General features: G+C 43.9%; 1 protein-coding gene across 11 annotated transcripts in view; it reads right to left on the bottom strand.

The window, feature by feature from the left end:
- RASSF2 (Ras association domain family member 2) overlaps positions 1-21046 on the bottom strand; it is a 76254-nt gene that overhangs the window by 6996 nt on the left and 48212 nt on the right. For 10 of the 11 annotated variants that reach the window (XM_020985346.2, XM_020985348.2, XM_078149558.1 and 7 more), the window contains 8 exons: positions 19830-19955; positions 17817-17968; positions 15918-16006; positions 12067-12227; positions 10849-10950; positions 8195-8246; positions 5296-5417; positions 2013-2110 (listed from right to left, as the gene is read on the bottom strand). In XM_020985346.2, the coding sequence (XP_020841005.1) occupies positions 2013-2110; positions 5296-5417; positions 8195-8246; positions 10849-10950; positions 12067-12227; positions 15918-16006; positions 17817-17968; positions 19830-19955 (902 nt within the window). The remainder of the gene's footprint in view (positions 1-2012; positions 2111-5295; positions 5418-8194; positions 8247-10848; positions 10951-12066; positions 12228-15917; positions 16007-17816; positions 17969-19829; positions 19956-21046) is intronic. The other variant, XM_020985350.2, reaches the window with a different exon arrangement.

Below are 21046 nucleotides of genomic sequence, written 5' to 3'. Positions count from 1 at the left end.
AGTTATGACCCCCTATTAGGGTCTCAAGGACTCCAAGAGGTTCCTGGCCCACACTTTGAGAACCATTGGTTTTGCACAAGGGTAGGGAACCTGAAGCCTCAAAGCCACCTGTGGCCTTCTAGGTCCTCAAGTGTGGCCATTTGACTGAACCTGTGAAGCTTGGATTCAGTCAAAGGGCCTGACTTGAGGACCTAGAGGGCCACAGGTTCCTCATCCCTGGTCTAGCTCGTCCCTTTGACAAAGACAACATTTTCAGATGTCAAGGACACGCCAGATTTCATCAGTGTGGATGTGTATTCCCTCTACTGATGCTGTCATAATAAATTGGTCAATCAACAGTCCCTTGTTAATACCTCCTATGTGCTACACACTATGCTAAGCACTAGTAGGAACACTAAAACAAATAACTCCACTAGAGCTAAGCAGGTGGTATTCAAGAGCTGCCATGGCTAAAAAAAAAAAAAGCAGTGTCCTGTGATTGAGGAGATGAGCCCTTCAGCCCTTCGCTAGTCTGGTCTTTGAACAAACACACCCCTGTGCCATGGGGCACAAGATGAACCAGAAATATGGGGGCAGCTAGATGGCACAATGGATAGAGCACCGGCCCTGGATTCAGGAGGACCTGAGTTCAAATCTGACCTCAACACTTGCTAGCTGTGTGACCCTGGGCAAGTCACTTCACCCCATTGCCTAGCAAAAAAAAAAAAAAGATGAACCAGAAATAAACTAGGATGTTCCAGATGATCTGGTCTCACAGAAGTGACTCAGTCTTGGGAGAAATCAACCTTGTTTGCTACTATGATTGTCATCCCCGCTCCTATATAACTGCTTATTAGGACAGCTTAACTCCAGGCATGAAGAATTCCTGACTCAGGTGATTTTCTTCCTTTCCCCCAAGATCTTTCTCTTTGTTGCACTTTCCCCCCACCCCTACCCCCACTCTCTCTTATTAATCATCCCAAGAACAGAGACGTTGCTTAATTAATGCAGTCATGTACATGAACAGACAAGAATATTGTAGATGGGCACATGGGAGGCAGGCCCGGAAAATGAACATTAAAAGCAGTCACTCATTCTTGACATAGATATATGCTGAAACCTGCATCATGGATCTGTGGCCCAGAAGATGAAGAAGGGCCATTCTGGAACATGAGGGATTCAATGCTGGGAGGCAGGAGGGGAAGAGATAATAAACTGAGATGAGGAATGGCAGTTTTTGCATTTCAGTCTCTCCTCCCTGTCTGGAGAGCCCATCCAGAGTTTGCAAAGGTCATCTTTCTGACAGTTAAGACCTGAGAGGCCCATGGCCAAGTAGGCACAGGCAACAGACTAAAACTAGAGCATGGTAGTGGAAAGGGCACTTGTCTTAGAGTCAGAAGACGCGAGTTCAAATTTGGGCTCCGATCCTTAATGGTACTGTATTGCCCAGGAATAGTAAAATTGCCGAGGGGGTTGAATTAGATGACCTCCAAAGTCCCTCTCAGCTCTAAATCTATTATTTAGGATCCCAGGATACTATCAAGGAAGGCCTTCAGCATGTTGGGAGGCTCCTGTGAGAAAGAAGACAAGGACCCGGCTGGCACAGGCTAAGAAAGCATGGTTCGGTTGTGGAAGGAATGTCTGTTTCAAAGAGGGCACCAATGCATTCAAAGAGTGAAAAAAAACCAGCAAACTTTTGACTCTTGGTTCCCACTTAACCTCCCTCTGCCTCAGTTTTCCATCCATAAAATGAGGATTATAACAAATGAGCCACACCCCAAGATTCTTGTGGGAAAAGTACTTGGAGAACTTGAACTAATATAATAATGTAAATTATTATCTAATTATGGTTAATTATGGCAGTGTTATAACATAATAATAATAAATCTCCCAAAGTGTATTTTTCCTTCCAAGGACTGTCCTCAGGTACCCCTCTGCCCTTGCCACCTGTAACAACTGCCCTGGAATGTGCACATGGCCACAAAGCAATGAATCAAAGCAGCCCCTCTTCCCACGAGGGCTCAGACACTCACTTGCGCATTAGTTTCTTTACTTCCCGGTCCTCTTCCTCTTTGAGTTTCTGAATGAAGCTCTTCAGGACTGGCATTTCGAATTTTATGTACTGGGCCACCTGGGTGGAGGGGTCAGAGAAAAAGGAAGAATGTGAGGGTAGGAAGAGGAAGCAGCTAGGTGGTTCAGTGCATAGAGCACTGGGCCTGGAGTCAGGAAGACTCATCTTCCTGAGTTCAAATCTGGCCTCCGACAATCACTAGCTGTGTGACCTTGGGCAAGCCACTTAACCTCTGTTTCTCTTAATCCACTGGAGAAGGAAATGGAAAACCATTCCAGTATCTTTGCCAAGAAAATCTTGGCAGACATGACTGAACCACCAAACAAGGGAAGGAAAAGTAAGAGAAAAAGAAGGGGAGGAGGAGATAAGTCTGACAAGGAAAAGTTCTCAGCTGACACATTAGCTCTAGGCTCCCCTGGGCCAACTTTCTCCCGGTGCTTAAGCAAATTGCTTTAGTTTTCCTAATCCTCTTAGCACCTCTTAGACAGTAGATTCAAGCTACTGCCCCTCCATTAGGCTGTCACAGCCTTATCTTGTACCTTATTTCTCTTCTGACTCATTGACTCTGAAATGAAACCAAAGCATCTTCCCCCAACTTGCTGATGGTGAGACAGGAAAAAACATAAGGCACAGCCTCCTTCAATCAGGAATCCCTCTGTTATCTCCCTTTAGGGTGGAACAAATGCTCCTCCACAGAGGTAGGATGGGGGCAGTAAAGATAACAGGAACCCAGAAGTCCTGGCACATACTTACTAGCAGTAAATGAGGCTGATCTCTTCCAGCACTGAGTCCTCTGTGAGACCAGATTGTCTGGAACATCTTAGTTTATTTCTGGTTCAGTTTGTGCCCCATGACACAGGTGGTGTGCTTGTTCAAAGACCAGACTAGCAAAGGGCTAAGGGGCTCATCTCCTCATTGCTCAAAGGGCAATGATTATTTTTTAGCCATGGCAACTCTTGAATAACATCTGCTTAGCTCTAGTGGGTTTATGATAGAATGTAGGCTCCTTGAGGGCAGGGATTGTTTAATCTTTGTAAAATATGAACTAAGAGATGGCTTTCCACTTTGAGGAAGTACACCGTGTACCTTGGCCACCTCCCATTCTATGACAAGAAAGCATGGCTCAAGGGATGTGAGATGATTCAACCACATCCAGGTTCCCAGGCAGAACTATAACACTTTGAAAGGTCTGGGATTTTACAGGCTCATATGATTTAGAGCTAGAAAGGACTTTAGACACCATCCAATCCAACCCCCTTGTTTTATAGATGAGCCAAATGAAATTAGAGAGAAGAAACGTGCTCAAAGTCAAATTATAAGTGAGCAAGGCAGAGCTTGAAAGCCAGCTCCCCTAGATTCTATCTAAATCCAATATTCTTTCTACTACTTTCTTCTTCTTCTTCTTCTTCTTCTTCTTCTTCTTCTTCTTCTTCTTCTTCTTCTACTACTACTACTACTACTACTACTACTACTACTACTACTACTGCTACTACTACTACTACTACTACTACTACTACAACTACAATGATCCTTCTCTCTCTTCACCCCCACTCCCCACCCCAACCTTAGCAGAGAATATCATGAGTTGATGTGGCTTAAAATATTCATCACCTTGTGGCCTGCCTGGTGATGAGCCTTTAAAAACTGAGCCAGGCTCGTCCTTCCACAACAGATACACACTCTATCCTGGTTCCATAACTGAAGTCTGCCCAGTGTGGAGGGCTCTGTGGGAGCTTATGCTGTCCTAGCACAGCCTTCAAGATCCCAAGGCCATCCCCATGCTACCATGAGGATTCAGAAATGGATCTCAGTGGAATCTCCAATGAACACAGGAAGGAAAAGCATACATGTCAGCATTAGGAGACTTTCTGCTTCCATATCTCAGGATGGACACCAGGGGGCAAAAGCCAACTATCTTCCACAACAATCTCTATGAAGCAGCCCTGTAACTCACACCAATATCTCTTTGGATTCTTTCACCAGCTAGATAATGAACAAACATTATTTCTGAGCTGATTGTGAGTCACTGATTCAAAGACAGACCCGAGGGTCCAGTCCTGCCACTGACAGCCCAACAGAGTGAGACATCTCAGTAGGATAAACAACATACAAACTGACTTCTGCCCTGCCAGTCACTCACTGAGAGCTTGAGGGCTTCATGCGCACTGAATGTCCAATCCCACAGCAAGCACTGGTCTCCTCTGCCCAATGGCACAGGCCATAGTTTTGCCCCAAAGAGAATCAACAATTCCCTGGGACAGGATCTTGCTCGAGTCCACATCCCATAGTAAGCACAAGGTTTTGCAACAAGGGAGATCTGGAAAGACTTACAGGACAACCGGTGTCAAAGGGTTAGTCAAAGAAAGGTCAATTACATAAAATTACACAGGAAATAGGTACAGAGTCATCCTGGCTGGGCAGATGACAAGATGTGTGTGATCCCTGGCCTATAGCCCAAGGGCTGTTCTCCTGTGCATGCACCAAGCCCAACCCCAGAGCACAACCTGTACTCCAGTGATTCTGTGCTACTGTAACAGCCAGCTGGACACGGGTGATAGGGGCTAAATACCAGCTTGCTAAGGAAGGGTTGTTTTCAAAATCAAATGAGGTAGGTGAAAGGACTTTTAAAAGTACAATTATACACACACACACACACACACACACACACACACACACACAGAGTATTATTTTTCTCAGAAGTAAGAAAAAGCTCCCTGACCCTTCTGTTGCTGACTTTGAATCCATTTGCCCACTTTTAAGCAGGAGATGGCCTTAAAATGCCCTGGAACCTTCTGCTCTTCTTCTCCCATCTTTTTTCATTGACCACAGTGGTAGATGGGGAAGAAGGTGGCATAATGTGCTACAGAGAAAACTAGTTTTGAAGTCAAAGGTCCTATATTCAAATTCTGGCTTTGCTGTTTATTATCTACGTGACATTGGACAAATAACAACCTCTTTTGACCCCAGTTACAAGTAATTAGGTTTGTTAACCTCAGAGATACCTTCTAGTTCTGAATTCTATCATCCCGTATTTCTCATCCTTAGATAATTTTTCCACCTGGTTCCTCTTTTCTCTCTGGTCTTCAACCCTGTGAGCTACCCAACTTGCAAATGCTTCAGAAATGGCAGGGAAAAGGGATAGTCAGGAAAGATGTTCAACAAAACATATGGATGCAAAAACTTGGGGATGAAACACAAGCCAGTAACATTCCATAGGTCAGATGGCCTGTCCAAAGGTAACTCACATCATAGGTGACCTCTTCCACTTGGTCCTTTTCCATAAGGAAGACTTTAGACACCTGTTCACATGGGCCTTGGAGGATTCTGGCAATCAGGGGGTAATCTGTGACCTTTAGCTTCTGTTTCTCTGGAATAGATAATCATAGGGCCAGTCATTCCTCTGAGCACAAAGCTCCTCAGTTCAGTCCCACCTTCTCGCACTCCCACAGCTAACACTGACTCTGTGGCATTCATGCCTCCTTAGGACAATCTGAGCTAGACCCTGGGCAAGTCACTTAACCCAGTTTGCCTCAGTTTCCTCATCTGTAAAATGAGCTGGAAGAGGAAATGGCAAACCACTCCAGTATCTTTGCCAAGAAAACCCCAAGTAGGGTCAGGAAGAGAAATGCACCACCTACAACAAAAATGGGGACAATAATAGCTCTTCATGGTGTTGCCAAGAGGATCAAATGAAATCATATGTGTAGAATGCTTGTAAATTTTAAAGTGATATGTAAATGTTATCTGTTATCATTGTCATCATTATTAACTAATTTAAGTGTCTGACTACGAAGTAATGAAACTTTTAATGTCTGAGATTCCTTCCATCTCCTCGGTATGTATTCTGTATGTCCATAATGTTGTCTTCCCCATTAGATTATGAGCTCCTTGAAGGCAAAGAGCTGTTTCTGCCTCTGTTTGTATCCCTGGTACTTGGCACAATGCCTGGAACACAGTAAGCACTTAATAAATGCTTACTGACTTGACTTTTTGAACAATCATGTATGATCAAAGGTTCTCAGGAATGTAAGATCATCACCATCCATTGTACAGATTGTAAAGATGAGAAGACAGAAGCCAAAAAGCCAAGTATAGAGGTGAGATTCGAACTCGTGTGTCCTGATACTAAAACCAGAGTTTCCTCCCCTGGACCTCACTACACTATTTAAATAGTCAAAGGAGTTCTGTCTTCCAAAACAGGCACCATAGAGGACCACACTCCATTGAGGCTACCAGGGCTCAAAATGTTCCTGGAGCCAATTCTTCTTCAGCCGCTGTTCTCAAAGATTATCGATGAGGCACACAACAAAAATCAGCCCCAATCCTTTTTAATCATAGTTCTATTTCTGACCCCAAATACTCTTCCCCAGCTTGATCACCAGACTCCCTTCCTAGTAAGTTTGGGCTACTTTCCAAAATCAAACTCAATCCATTTCAATAAACATTTATTAAGCACCTAGTGTGTGCAGGGCATTGTGTTAAATGATGGGGGAGAAAAGAAGCCTTTGAGAAGTTTACACTCTAACAGAAGATAAAAATTCATACATAGGTAGCTAGAATACACAACGCTGGAGGGTCATGCTCCAGTGATGCTACCAGGGCTCAAAATATTTGGGAAACCAGCACGTTCAGTGCATTAGAGTGGTACAAAACAAAGCGCTATGGGAGGTCTGAGAAGGGAAAGATCATTTGCGACCCGGGAAGGCTTCACGGAGCTATTAAAAAAGACCAATGTGGATGCAGAAGGAACGGAACAAAAAACCTAGATTTTTAAAAGCCACACACAGAAGTCAGAAAGAAGGATAGGTAGTGGAAGGTGAATACAAAAAAAAGTATCTACATGGCAAAGTCTTGGGAGAAGAGCATCAAGCATAGTAAAGCTCAGAAAGAGGAGAAAAGCTGAGAAAGCTAACGACAACGAAAGGGTTGGTTGTTTCTTAAAGCTATCATCTCACTCAGAGTGGATGAGAAAATGATAACTTATGACAGAGATGGTAATGATATTCAACTTTAATGTTTCTTTTGTTTCTCCTACAAAAGAAAATAGTCTTAGTAGGGGAAGGACAAACACAGCTAGATGACCACTTGGGGGATATGATGCATAGTAGCTAGGTGGACTCGTGACTGGTCAGGTCAGAAAGACCTGAGTTCAAACTCTGCCTCTGATACAATCTCTGTGACTCTGGCAAGTCACTTCCTGAGCCTTAGTTTCCTCATCTGTAAAATGGACATAATAACAGCACCTGATTTCCTGAGCTGTTGTTGAGAATCAAATAAGATAACTTATGTAAAGTGCTTTATAAATGCTAGGTACATATGGGCTGGACTACATGTCCTCTGATGTTACTTCTGACTCTGAGATCCTGTGACCTTGTGATCCTGAGGAGCTAGCAGGGGTGGGAAACATAGCTAGAACATGAGGTGGAGGAATTTAACATGGAATGAAAAAGAAAACAATGACATTCTATTCAGAGAATACAGCCTGAGCAAAAGTATAGAAATAGGAAAACACAACTCCTATTTGGGAAGGTAGAAAATGACCCAGTTGGGCTGCATCATAGATTGCACGGAGGGGAAAAAACATCAGGAAAGGCTGGAAGATAAGGTAGGACCACAATGTGGAGGGCCTTGGATTCTAGAGGATGGAGTGGGAACTTTACCTAGAAGTTAACAGGACAGCCTAGTTTTCTGACCAGGCTAACCAAGCCACTGTTTGCTTGTTTGTTTTCCTACACTTTCCTCCTCTTTTGGACAAGGAGATAGTCTTTGGGTAACAGACATGTAGGGGATGCAAGGCAGAGGTCATGCAGAGAGCTTGCCTTCCCATGTTCCCTGTTCTCTCACTGGCCCTCTATTCTAGAATCCTGGGCCATTCTATGTCCAGGAGCCTGGGCCTTGGGTGGCATCCCTAGCTGCCTCTCACTAGGGCTGCTTGTCTGGCTTAAATTCTGTGAGCTAAGGAGTGACATGGCCAGATCTACACATACAGAACAAAGGCCTGCCACCACAAGGAGCTCAAAAGGACAAGCCCTAACTAAGGGTTTGAATGTAATCTTACATGCAAAGTCGATCTATAAGTAATAACTAGCAAAGGAAGAAATGGTATTTTTAAAAAGTTGACTTAACAGACATTTTCAAGCTTACCTCCACTGGTATGAACGATGTACAAAGCAAATTCCTCTGCAGAATTTTCAATCTGGAAACAAAGGAAATAATTTCAAGAAGGGTTGTTAATCATCAACACGTATTTATTAAGACCCTATCATAAACTGTTAGATTTTTTAATGAAGCCATTTGATTTCAATTCCCTCTTTTCCCATTTTCTTCATATCAAAAACCCTTGACGTCATTTCTCACTCTCTCTGTTCCCCTAGTCTCAGACAAAGAGTTATCCCATCTCCTTACCAAGGCCAACCCCTCTACATGTGTACTTCACCTCAGCCCCTTCTATCTTCTCCAACACAATACAACCTCAATCATCAACTTCTCCCTATCAACTAGTCCTTTCCCTGCTGCCCTCAAATATACTCATCTTTAAAAAACCTTTACTAGATTCTACCATCCCCTCAAGCTATTGTACTACATCTCTCCTCCCGTCCTTAGATATACTCCTTGAAAAGGCTCAATGCTTACGCTTCCTCTCCTCTCACTCCTCAACTCTGTAATCTGGCTTCCAGTCTCATCACTCAACAGAAACTTAGTTATCAATGATCTTGTAATCGTCCAATCCGATGGTCTTTTCTCAGTTCTCCTCCTTCTTAACCTATCTACTGAATTTGACACTATTGTCCACCCTCTCCTTCTGATAACCATTTCTTCTCTGAATTTGTAGGTTTCTCCTTCTACATGGCCAGTTGCTCCTCTCTCTCCTCTGCTGGCTCATTATACATATGACACTAGCTAAATGTGCATCTTTCCCAAGGTTCCATCCAGGTCTTTTTCTCTTCTCTATTCTCTTCCTCCTCCTCTTTTTCCTCTCTCTCTCTCTCCCTCTCTCTCTCGCTCTCTCTCTCTCTCTCTCTCTCTCTCTCTCTCTCTCTCTCTCTCTCTCTCTTTCTCTCCCTCCCTCCCTCCCTCCCTACATCTCCCTCCCTCTCTCTAGCTCCCTCTAACCTCATCAGCTCCCATGGGTTTAACTGTTATCTTTATACAGATGATTCACAGATAAAGACACAAATATAGATATATATGTGTATAGATGTGTGTGTGTGTGTGTATATATGTATACATACATATATTATGTACACACACAAACACACAAACACATAGACACCCAATCTTTCCCCTGAGATTCACACCTGCATCACCAATTGCCTACTGAACATTTCAAAATGGATGTCCCGTATGCCTTTCAAATTCAATTTGACTTAAAATGAATTCATTATCTTTTCAGGGAGCAACTTGTGGCACAGTGGATACAGCACTAGGCCTGGAGTCAGGAAGACTCAAGTTCAAATCTGGCCTCAGACAATTACTAACTGTGTGACTGTGGGAAAGTCACTTAACCTCAATTTGCCTCAGTTTCCTCAACTGTAAAAAGGGGATAATAATAGCATCACCTACCTCCCAAGGTTGTTATGAAGATCAAATGAGATAATATTTGTGAAACTCCCTTAGCACAGTAAATGTACACTGCAGGTATTTAATAAGTGCTTATTCCCTTCCTCTTCCCTTTTCTCCCAGTACCAGACTTGCAAGGCCGCCCTTGGCAAACACATGTTCCCTATATATGTGCTCCCTCTCTCTAAAGGTCTTATATGTATAAGAGAGTGCACCCCTGATCTTGAGGAGTTGTTTTGCAACAACTGTTCTTGATACGCTTTCTCATAAATTCCTTTTCTAAAAGTCAATGAGTTCAACTGGCTGACTGATAATGAGAAGCACCCTGGTGGGGGGGTTCAGGAACTATAGTGTTAGAAGCTTTAGTCTCTTCTCCATCCTGTTCCTGATTTCTTCCTTTTCTTCCTTCCTATAACCCCTCAGGGTTACTCCTGAAATCCCAAGGAGAGTTATAGCTACCTTCTAAAGACCCAACCTGACAGTGTGAGTGGGGAGTGAGTCCAGAGAAGACACTACTACACTTATGTATGTACTTGTCTCTTTCGTTAGACTATAAGTGGTTTGCCATTTCCTTTTCCAGCCCATTCTGCCGATGAGGAAATTGAGGTAAACAGGGTTAAATGACTTGCCCAGGGTCACAAAGCTAGTAAATGTCTGAGGCCAGATTCGAACATATGAAGATGAGTGTCCTTTACTCTAGGCCTGGCACTCTACCCACTGCACCACCTATGTTCCCACTGCATTGGCATAATGGATAGAGTGCTGAGTGTGGAGTCAGGAAGACTTGAGTTCAATCTGGCCTCAGACACTTATTAGTTTTGTGACCCTGACACAAAAAAATTGTCTGTTTGCCTCAGTTTCCTCAATTTCGAAGTATGACTCATAACAGCACCTCCCTCGCAGGGTTGTGATCAAATGAGATAATAACTGTAAAGCACTTAGCACAGTGTTTAGCACGTAGTATGAGGCTTAACAAATGCTTTTTCCTTCCTCTCTAGATTAGAATGTAGAATCTCAATGTCTTGACTCTCTAATTTCTCGTATCTATGGATCCTACTCTCCCTGCCTTTGGAGGAGGAGCCCTATGACTCTACCCATGAGGATCTTTTGGCAAGGCCAACCACTGCCATGATACTTAGTAAAAAATCCTGCCATGAGCCTCCTTCTGCACACCTACCATCGACCATCGACCACTGCCCAGAGGCTGTTGGTCAGAACAGCTCTTGAAGACCACTCACCTTAAATTTATTGAGTAGGAGCTTGAGGACCTGAGGCGTTGTCATGGTGCTGTTAATCCTGACATTGGTGATGGAGCCGTAGGCTGGGGTGAACACAGAGGTCTGCCAACAGAAGAGCACACTACTGCAGTTCTCATTAATGAGTCCAGTGATGGGGGAAGGAGGAGAAGAGGGGAAAGAAGAAAGGTCATATTCCAGCTGTGCATCCACAGCTGGAATACGACCAGAAGGTCTAGAAGCCTGGGGACAATCCTCTAGTGACCAGGGCTTTCTGGGCAGCTCCTCAGGTCTCCCACAGGACCAGGGGAACCAGGCCAAGCCCAAGAGACATCAGCAGGGTTAAAGACAAAACAACTTCGAAATTTAAATGTCTGTGAGACAGACAAATGGTTGTGCAGATTGCTGCTTCTCCCTGTTGTATCACCATGGGGGAGGAATCTACAGGCTAGTTAACACAGTAGCTACAGAGGCTTCATTCATTCTAGGAATCCAGATTCCCTATGTGGCTGGCTTTTTATAGGAGCTCTACAGAGCCCAAGAGGCCTTAACTTTAATACCCCTTTCCAGTGGTGATTAGGTATTTGATGACCACCCAAAGGAAGAATAAACAGAGAGTGCCCTTCTCTTTTAGCTATAAAACATATCATTCTGTGGCTCTGTATCATATAGTTGGGCTTCTTGGGCAGTATTTATTCCGACAGAGAAAACAGAAGGGGCAGGCTGTCAGGGGCTGACTCTCTCTTATTCTGACTCATTTGTCCTCCCTTGCCTTTTTGACTTTATTCCATGAAAACCAGTCCCATATGTGCCCCTCCATAAACTGCCTATCTTGTAGGGAGATTTGCACAAGAGGATAATGTATGTAAAGGCTGTGTTTTATAAGGCATTGGTGGTTTTTGAGGACACCTTACTAAATATGCCCAACCATTGGTAGATTGGGGACTTCTACAAGCATGGCTGCCAAAATGGTATACTTGGGCCAGTTTCATTCCTAAGTGCTTGTAGAAAGCATCTGAGCAGTAGCTACATCTGCTCCTAGCCAACCCACCAGTCTAAAATTCAGAAAGTCAACACGTTACCTCCCTGCGCTGTGCTATCCATGGACCCCACGCCCTTCTTCTTTTGAAGTGGACCTTCCATCCATAGCCCTGACTACAGCTATCTCTTGTCTTAAGAGAAGACATTGCTTCTTTCTCCCTGCCCACCCTCCCACTCTACCTTATGGTTGTAGAAGTGGCCATTGATGGAGAAACGGTGCCGCTTGATGCGCCGCTGGTCACTAGGGGTGCGCACGTTGCCACGGCGCCGAACCCCAACGTCACTGTGTGTCCTCATCAGCTGAGGTGTGTCTTCTTGTAGGGCCTTCAGGTCTCTGGTACCTGGGAGAAAAGTGATATATTATGAGCCCCACTTAAGGATCTGACCATCATCTTCACCACTGGCCACATTTTCAAAATGTCATGCCTACAAACATACATCCTAATAAAAACTACACTGACAACTCCTAGACCTCTCTTTCTATCAAAAAAATCTCAAGAAATTAGGAAATGGATGACTCCTGCCTTCTCCACAGCCTCTCTGTAGGCAGCTAGTTGATGGCACAATGGATGGAGTACTGAACTTGGAGCCAGAAAAACCTGACTTCAAATCTGGCTACCTCTTGACTTCTGTTTGCCTCAGTTTCTTCTTCTGTAAAATGGGGATAATAATAGCAACTACCTCTCAGGGTTGTTGTAAGGATCCAAGTAAAACACCATGCTAACTATGATTATTATTTCCTAGCTTCCATGACTCTCCTCCTACCTCTGTCCATTTCTCCTGTCCCCTGGGCTGGGACCTCTCCCTCCTGACCTTGAAACATGAGTGTCCCCTGCAGTGCAGGAGCTTAAAATGATTCTGGCTTCCATAATCTGCTCTAAGCTATTTTTCCAGGCTCATTTCATATTATTTCCTTCCACAGCCAAATTAGACAACTCTCCATCCCACTTGGAACATGCCTTTTATGTCCTTTATCCTTACTTATTCACTCCATCCCATCACCATCTGCTGAAGCACCTTTCTTTCAAGGCACAGTTCAGTGCCTGCCTCCTCCATGAAGCCCTCATGACCACCCCAGGTGAAAATGACCTCTCCATCCACAAAGTCCTCTTTACTTTAATCTTTCTATCCTTTAAAGTTATCTTAAGAGGTAGCATGGCACAGGAGATAGAAAGTTGACCCCAAAGCCAGGAAGGACTGGGTTCAAGTCTTGCCTCTTGACATACATTGGCTATGTGACCCTGGGTAAATCACTTAATCTTGCCACGCCCCCAACCAACCAAGACTATAAATTTAAGAACAATTGTCAATCTGCCTTACAAGAGGTAGTTTCCTCTTTGAGTACGCAAGTCCTTGACAGACGAAATCGCTGGTCTAAACCAAAACATACAACTAAGGCCCAAAGATGGCAAAAGTCTCTCCTTTAAAGTGAAAAGCCTTACAGCCAATATGATAAAAAGAGATCCTTCAATTTAGCTGGATTTCCTTCAATACTAGAGATAGTATCATGTACTTGAAAGCCCACTAGAATAAGAAGACCTGGGTTCAAATCCTGTCTCCAACACTTATGATCTCTGTGACCACAAGGAAGTCAGGACCACTAGGATTCTTCCAGCTCTAAACCCTGTAACTTCCTTAGAGTTCATGGGTCTGACCTAGCTCTAACCTGGACCCAACCTTTCATATCCTCCTTTTCCCCAATCAACCGGGATCAGTTCTTGTTCCTCTTCTCCTAGCTATTAATAATAGCTAGTATTTAGAGAGTTAAAGTTTGCATTATCTCATTTGAGCCTAATACTTGTGATGTAGGTGTGTTATTATTATTATTATCTCCATTTTTACAGATGAGGAAACTGAGGCAGGCAAAAGTTAAGTGACTTGCCCAAGGTCACATAGCTAGGAAGCGTCTGAGGCTGGATTTGAACTCAGATCTCCTTGACTCCAAGCCCAGCACTCTATCTACTGTGCTACCTAGTTGCCTCAAGAAAAATTCTTGCCACTTTTCTGAGTTTACAGCTCCCAATGGCCCTAGAAATAACATTTTCCTAAGTTATAAATTTCTTACTTATCTAGGAGAATAAGCAGGTAGAAGAATATTCTGAAGTTACATCTCCCAGCCTCTGCTCCCATGAAATAGTCAGGGAGATCCCCAGAAAAGGAGAGTGAGAGGGACTGCACTGGGGCTCAGCTGGGATTTGGAACCCCTGGGCCAGCTTGCTTTAGGGCCCAGAGGAAAGTCCCACGTGGGAGCAGTCCTACAAAGAGGCAAAGTTGTCCACAGGGCATGATGTAAAGGGCAATCTTCCTCAATGACACCTGAAGGAGGCAGGTGCCAAGGCCTGACTCCCTAACTCAGACTCTTAACAACTCTCCACTACCATTTTAACTTTACCCTAGAGGGACTCCAGCTATGAGTAACTGACTGTCATTAAGCAGACAAGCAATGAATCATTCCTTTGGCTTAAGTAAGGCTTTTCTCTAGAAACCACTTTTTATTTATTGTCAAAGCAACGCCAAGATAAAGAACATATTAAATGTGATCCGAAGCCCCTGCCACTTCAGTGGAGCCAAACTGACTCATCAACTTCTTCAACTACAAACTTGAGAAACTCAGGAACAAGGATATATCTGGTGGTAGTCTGGCATGGAGGGAGAGGTTTGGGGACAGGGAAGACAAGGTGAGGAGGGAGAAGAGAACAGAGGGGAGTGGAGGGAAGCCCCACTCATTCACTTCCTAGAGTTCTCTAGGGCTAATCGGCATCCCACATGGTCATAGCATCTGGGGAACTAGAAATCCAGGCCCTCTTCTGGCCTAGTGAATTTCTCTAAACTGATCTGATCTGTACTCACCAGGGAATGCTCCCTATACGTGGTATAAACCTTTTGGAGCCTGGACCAAAGGCAGAGGATGTGTTTGCTATGAACAATGGTATGTGGCTCAGCAGAAGGCTTTCTAGGACCTCTCTGCTCATATACAGTCCAAAGGCCATGGTCTACAGGCTCATCTTAGGAGCATAGATTTAGAGCTACATGAGAAAATCTAAGTCCACACCCTCTCATTTTACAGATGAGAAAACTGAAGCTAAGACAAGTAAAGTGGACTGTAGGAGATCAGGGTAATAGGTGGCAGAGACAGGATTCAAACCCAGGTCCTTAGACAAAGAATCCAGGGCTCTTTCCATTGTTCCATTATCTGACATAGAGCATTGTCCTCAGGACCTGGCACATAGCTCTTGCTGCACCCTCCCTGGAAATAAAGTGAGGCCGTCTCTTATAACCACTTCTTATCCCCCACCCCCAGACAGAAGAGGTCTGAATCTGAATCCCTGTTATGCTACTTATTAGCTGTGTAACTACAGAGAAGTTACTAAACCTCTATGAGACTCAGTTTTCCGCAATGATAGAGCAAGGAGCCTGGAATCAGGAAGAACTGAGTTTGAATCTGACCTCAGACACTTAAGAGCTATGTGACCTCCAGAAAGCCACTTAACCTTTGTCTGCCTCAGTTTCCTCATCTATATACTGGGGATAATAACAGGGTCATGGTGAGGATGAAGTGAGAGATAATAATTGTAAAGCACTTAGCACGATGCCTGGCACATAGTATGCACTACATAAATGTGAGCTATGATTGTATATGATAGTAACATCACTCAAGGATTCAAGCTGACCTCCTGAATAAAGTGAGCCTATTCTTTCTCCATTAAAAAAAAAAAAAGATCGCTGCTTCATGTCTTGGAGCTACAAAAGAGAAAAAGCATGGGAAGAGGTGGAGAGAGCGAATTAGTGATAGAGCCCTCCTAGACACTCTGGCTCCCCACATAATCCTGCCCCTTTATGGGCAGGATTATATAGGTTGGCCCCTCCAATTTTCCCCAAGCCTGAAACTACTCACTTCTCAAGCTAAGCTGAGCCAAACTCTGAGAAAAAAAAAATCAGGGAAACACACTGGCATTGACAGCTAGTATCATATCTCTTAATGGGCCTGCCCCGATGACCCTCCCTCCCACTTTCCCCAATCAAAGTTTCACCTGTTGGGCTAAGCCTCCTGTCACTTCCAGGGGCTGCATCCGTGTCTGTAATCTGAATATCTGGGATGGCAACGGGCTTCATCATGGACCTACGAGACAGAAAACAGAATGTGAGCTCCTCGATGGAGTTATTTCGCTTTTGTCTTCACTTCCCCGGGGGCCTGGCACGCAGTAGGGGCTTAATAAATGCTTGCCGAATGGAACAGAGGGGCCAGTTCAGCCCACAGCCAGGCAGCTGACATTGGGTTTCCTTGGCCCTTTCAGCGGTGACAAAGCACCCTCTCTCGCACCGGCTCTCAGAATGGCACTAGCACATGGCAGGGAGTGGAGGGACGCTTCCTACTGGGCTGGCCCAACTCCCAACACCTGAGGATGAAGGCCACCTACAGAAAAGACAAGGGATTCTGGCACTCAACATCTGCAGCAATACAATTGCCCATTTCATCAAACCCCCAGCCTGAGAACAAAACCAATTTGTTGCCTGTGGTCCAGGCTCTGAGGCCGTTTGGGTTGTGCTGTTTATTTGGGAAAACGCTAACAGAGCTCCTTTGTTCACCAGGATGACATCCTGGAAAGGTTTCATCTCTGCGGGACTAATAACTCAGGGGCTGCTTTTTGGAATCTTAAAAAAAAAAACCCACCTGGCAAAAATCAGGCCTTGTGGAAAAACAGAGTACGGACAAACACCTGGTGGGTATAATCATGCCTCTTACGTTTCTCAGTCTTCTCTGAGACAAAGCCCATCCGTGGGCTGGAAGAAAAGAAAGCTGGGTACCAGACAGCCTCTTGGTGACCTATGACCTTGGTAAGGTAGGGTCACACTACGTCCTCTTTCCCCAAAGCCACGGGGAGAGGGAAATGGGAGAAAACACAGAGCAATGCGCTCAAAATCATCAAGGAAGCTAAAAAAATAGGTCAGGCAGGGGAAAAAAATATCATTTGGGAATATCTGAAGCGTGATCAAAAAGCACATATTTCACATAGTGTAGGGGATGAAATTTTTAAAAGGGAAAATTAAAGCTGAAACTATGAATTCCTGAGCAGTCCATAAAAGTCTTCTGAAGGAGATCTCCCACAAGGGAAATTTCCTGACCTCATTTCCATCTCATGAGAGGTAGAGGACGAAGAACAGACACTGTGGGAGCTAAGGGGCTAGAGGATGCTGCTCTGTGGAGAAGTAACGTGAAGGAGAGAAGGAGGCAGGGTGCAGCTGACACAGGCCTAGGCTGGGCCACTGCCAGAGCCTTCTCATCCAGACTGAGGCCCTCCCACAGTGAGCCATGTAGACCGGCCATAAAATGGACTGGGCCATACCAAGGTCAGTGCTTGTGATGTGCTCCAGCTCCCATGATCTCTCCTTTCTCACTTCCTCCCAACAAAGCCCAAAAGACAAAGCATTTATATTTGAAAGGGATTGTAGAAGTCACCAACCTAACCTCTTTATTTTACATAAAAGGAAACCGAGGCCCACAGAGGTTATATCTTATCCAAGGTCACCCAATGGATAAATATATTAGGTGACATTTGAATCTAGGACTTCCTGACTCCAAGTCCAGCTTTTATCCACTACCTCATGCTGGGAACAGATTGGTGAAAAGAGAGAAGGGATGAGGTCCTGGTTAGGGAGAATCATTGGATTTCATGACCCAAGTCCAACTTTCTATCCATTACCCTATGCCAGGAACAGACAGGGGGAAGAGAGAAGAATGCATGAGTTTGGGGTTAAGAAGAACCATTCAAGACCCTTTCTTCCCCTACCCAAACTTTTGGTGCTCATGAGCACGCACACACACGCACGCACGCACACACACACACACACACACACACACACACACACACACATGCAGAGGAATACACATATAAGGCTATCCCCCTGAGAAGGGGCTGCTACATACTGACCCATGGGCTCCCAGGTTGCAGCCAGAGTGCCAAGAGGAAGAGGAGGGAGGGGGCCTAATCCGTTCATTGTCATCTTGCATCTGCAAACGGATAGGCCGGCGCAGGCCCCAGAAGATGTTCAATAATCCCTCCACAATGAACTCATCTTCTTCCTGCCCCAGAAAAGCAATGAGCTCATCAAAGCCTAGATGAGGGGACCCTGTGCCCTTGCCCTCTTGACCAAGTCGTCCATGCCCTAAAGCCTCACCCGACTGCTATGGAAGCCAGATTCCATTCTCACTGAACAAAGAACAAATGTATCTTGTGAGCCCCAGGGCCAGGGCAGAAGGGCCAGGGCAGAACAAGAAGTATATAGTAGATGAATCTATTATGACTATGGGAGGGAAGAACAATTAGCCAGTTCATGAATCTGGCCTCTAGTTATGTATTTGAATGATGGTCCTTTGCTAATTTAAGTAAAACCCTAGGTTTGATTGATTAAAAGTGATAGTTAAGGTCCCCACTCTGAAAGTCAATCATGCTTTGGGAAATTCAGAAACATTATCATTAGTTCTTTTAAGGAAGGCAGAACTTCTTAAGTAAAAATACACAAGTGGTAAACTTTCTCTTCTAAAAAACAAACAAGACCTAAACATTCAATCAACTAGTGTGTGTGTGTGTGTGTGTATACATATATGTGTGTGTGTATATATATATATGTGTGTATATACATATACACACATACACACCTACATAAAGATAGATAGATAGATAGATAGATAGATAGATAGATAGATAGATAGATAGATAGATAGATAGATATACACACACATATATAATCTCCTCACAGACCACAGCTAAATATTAAACAGGGATCCCAACCTTCCCAGCTCAAATGCTACCTCCTCTAGGTCACTCTTTCCTGCTCTTTCCTGAGCTAGAAGTATTTTCTCCCTTAAATGAACTCCCAGTCTACTTTATTGGTATCTGTGTGATAGCCCCTATCAGAGCCTAGCTTGTGTTACAAGTACAGTATTTCTGTAAATGTCCTCTCCCTGATTGGTCAATAAACAACACAGTGAAAAAAGCTGTGGGTTTGGAGTTGAAGGCCTGCCATTTCATACTAGTATGACCTTTGATAAATCACTTCCCCCTCTCTAGGCCTGTTTTCTCATCTGTAAAATGGGGTGGTTAGTACCAGTAGTATCTACTTGGGTTCAGATCCCACCTTTGACATTTACTAGCCATGTGACATAAGCAGTCACTTAATGTCTCTGAATTTCAATTTCCTCATCTGTAAAATGGGAATAACAACACCTATACTACCACACCTACCCTATGGGATTGTTTTTGCCTTGCCCAAACCTGTGATTTCACAGGATCATTGTAAAGCCCAAGTGCATAAATCTATGTAAAATGTTCTATATACATAAATGTATACAGAATATGTATACAGAATACGTATTGACATAAATGTCAATTGTTTTATTATTGTTGTTGTTATAATAATAATAACTACTTATAGAGCGCTGTTAAGGTCTGCAAAGCACTTTACAAATATTTTCTCATTTGATCCTCACAACCACCCTGGGAAGTAGGTACTCTTACAATCTCCATTTTACAGATGAGGAAACTGAGGCAGACAGAGGTTAAATGATTTGCCCAGGGTTACACAGCTAGCAAAGTCTAAAACTAGATTTGAACTCAAGTCATTCCGATTCCAAGTCCCACACTCTATCCACTGAGCTACCTCATTTACCAACCCCTGAAGGGATTAAATCAGATAATCTCTGAAGTCCCTTCAGCTGTAGACCTTATAAGCCTCCATGCTTCAAAGATCTGGGACCTCATTATGCTAAATCTTCCTTCCCCTAATACAGCTCACAAGTCTTCAATGATTTAGTAGATGGATTTAAAAAGAGTTTCTGTGGCCAAATGATTCATCACACAGCAGCTAAATTGGTGCTGAACCTTTCTGCATTTATCCTGCCTGGTCCTCAAATGACAGGCAGACGGTCTATTCCCAGGCCCGACCTCAAAGCCTTTCCAGCTTGGCAGCAGCTGCCAAAAATCAACTTTCAACTGGCACATCCTCCACGAACCAGGGTCACCTCCACACCATGATGAGGCATTGAAGTAGGATTTTAATGGAAGATAAGCCTATGAAACAATAGAGGTCAAAATTGTATTTATAGTGTGTCTGTGATTGGCCTAGGATCCTCTGGCCAACAGAATGGGTAGTTGCTTCACAGAGGGACACAGGGAAGGTGTCCCCCCTGTACCCAAAGTTATCATTCAAAGGCTGTCATGGTGCCTGAATTTCTTTCATTAGAAAATCATTCTTTTACATTAAAGGATTCAGACATTATTGGAAAAGGTAATATTCCTTGCTCCCATCAATCATTAACACTTTGTTATGAATTAATCAGACTGCTTTTTTGGCTTGACAGCTCACAGTACATGGGGCCCTTACAGGGGTAAGTTTTGATTGGGGATCAGAGGTAGTGGGGAAGAAGCCTGGTAAGGCCTGTCTTGAGCAAGGGTAAGGGGAGAAGAAGCGAGAGCTTATGTCTCATAGCTGGAGAACCATTACCAGAAGAGGTTAAGGGCTTTTCTGAACATCATGGCTCCTCAATGACAAGAGGGAGAACTCACTCCCATACTTCTAAGACTCTAGAACCCTAGACAGGACCTCTGGACTGAATATGGGAGAACGGCCTATTAAAAAACACACACGTAATACATAAAATTGAATAGAAACCAAGTATTTTTCATGTCTTTTCAGACTTGTAATAGAGGAACAGGTTTCAGCCTCACCTGAATATCACTTTCACAGCACAGAAATGATATGTCATTTACATGCTATGAGGACCATCTTAGCTCACATTTCTATAGCAATTTAAGGTTTACAAAAACACTTTCCTCACTACTCTGGGAAGTAGGTCATCTAAGTCTTCTAATTCCCATTGTACAGAATAGGAAGCTAGGGCCCAGAAAGAGTGACTTGGACAAGGTGGAACAGCTAGTTAGTGGTAAATAAAGAAAGAACACATGCTCCTGGTAGAATGTAAACCCCTTGAGAAAAAAAAAAACTGTTGATGGTGATCTTATCAGTTTCCATGGGTTTAATCATCTCTATATAAATTATTCCTAGATCCATATATCCCATATATATATATCATATATACATATACACATACACATACACATATATATACATATATATCCTAACTTCACGCCTGAGCTATACA

This window comes from Phascolarctos cinereus, unplaced genomic scaffold (assembly GCF_003287225.1).
Source record: "Phascolarctos cinereus isolate Bilbo 61053 unplaced genomic scaffold, phaCin_HiC Scaffold_2;HRSCAF=192, whole genome shotgun sequence".
Taxonomy (NCBI): Eukaryota; Metazoa; Chordata; class Mammalia; order Diprotodontia; family Phascolarctidae; genus Phascolarctos; species Phascolarctos cinereus.
The sequence above is the reverse complement of the archived record's forward strand: the minus strand, read 5'-3'. Positions and strand labels throughout refer to the sequence as shown.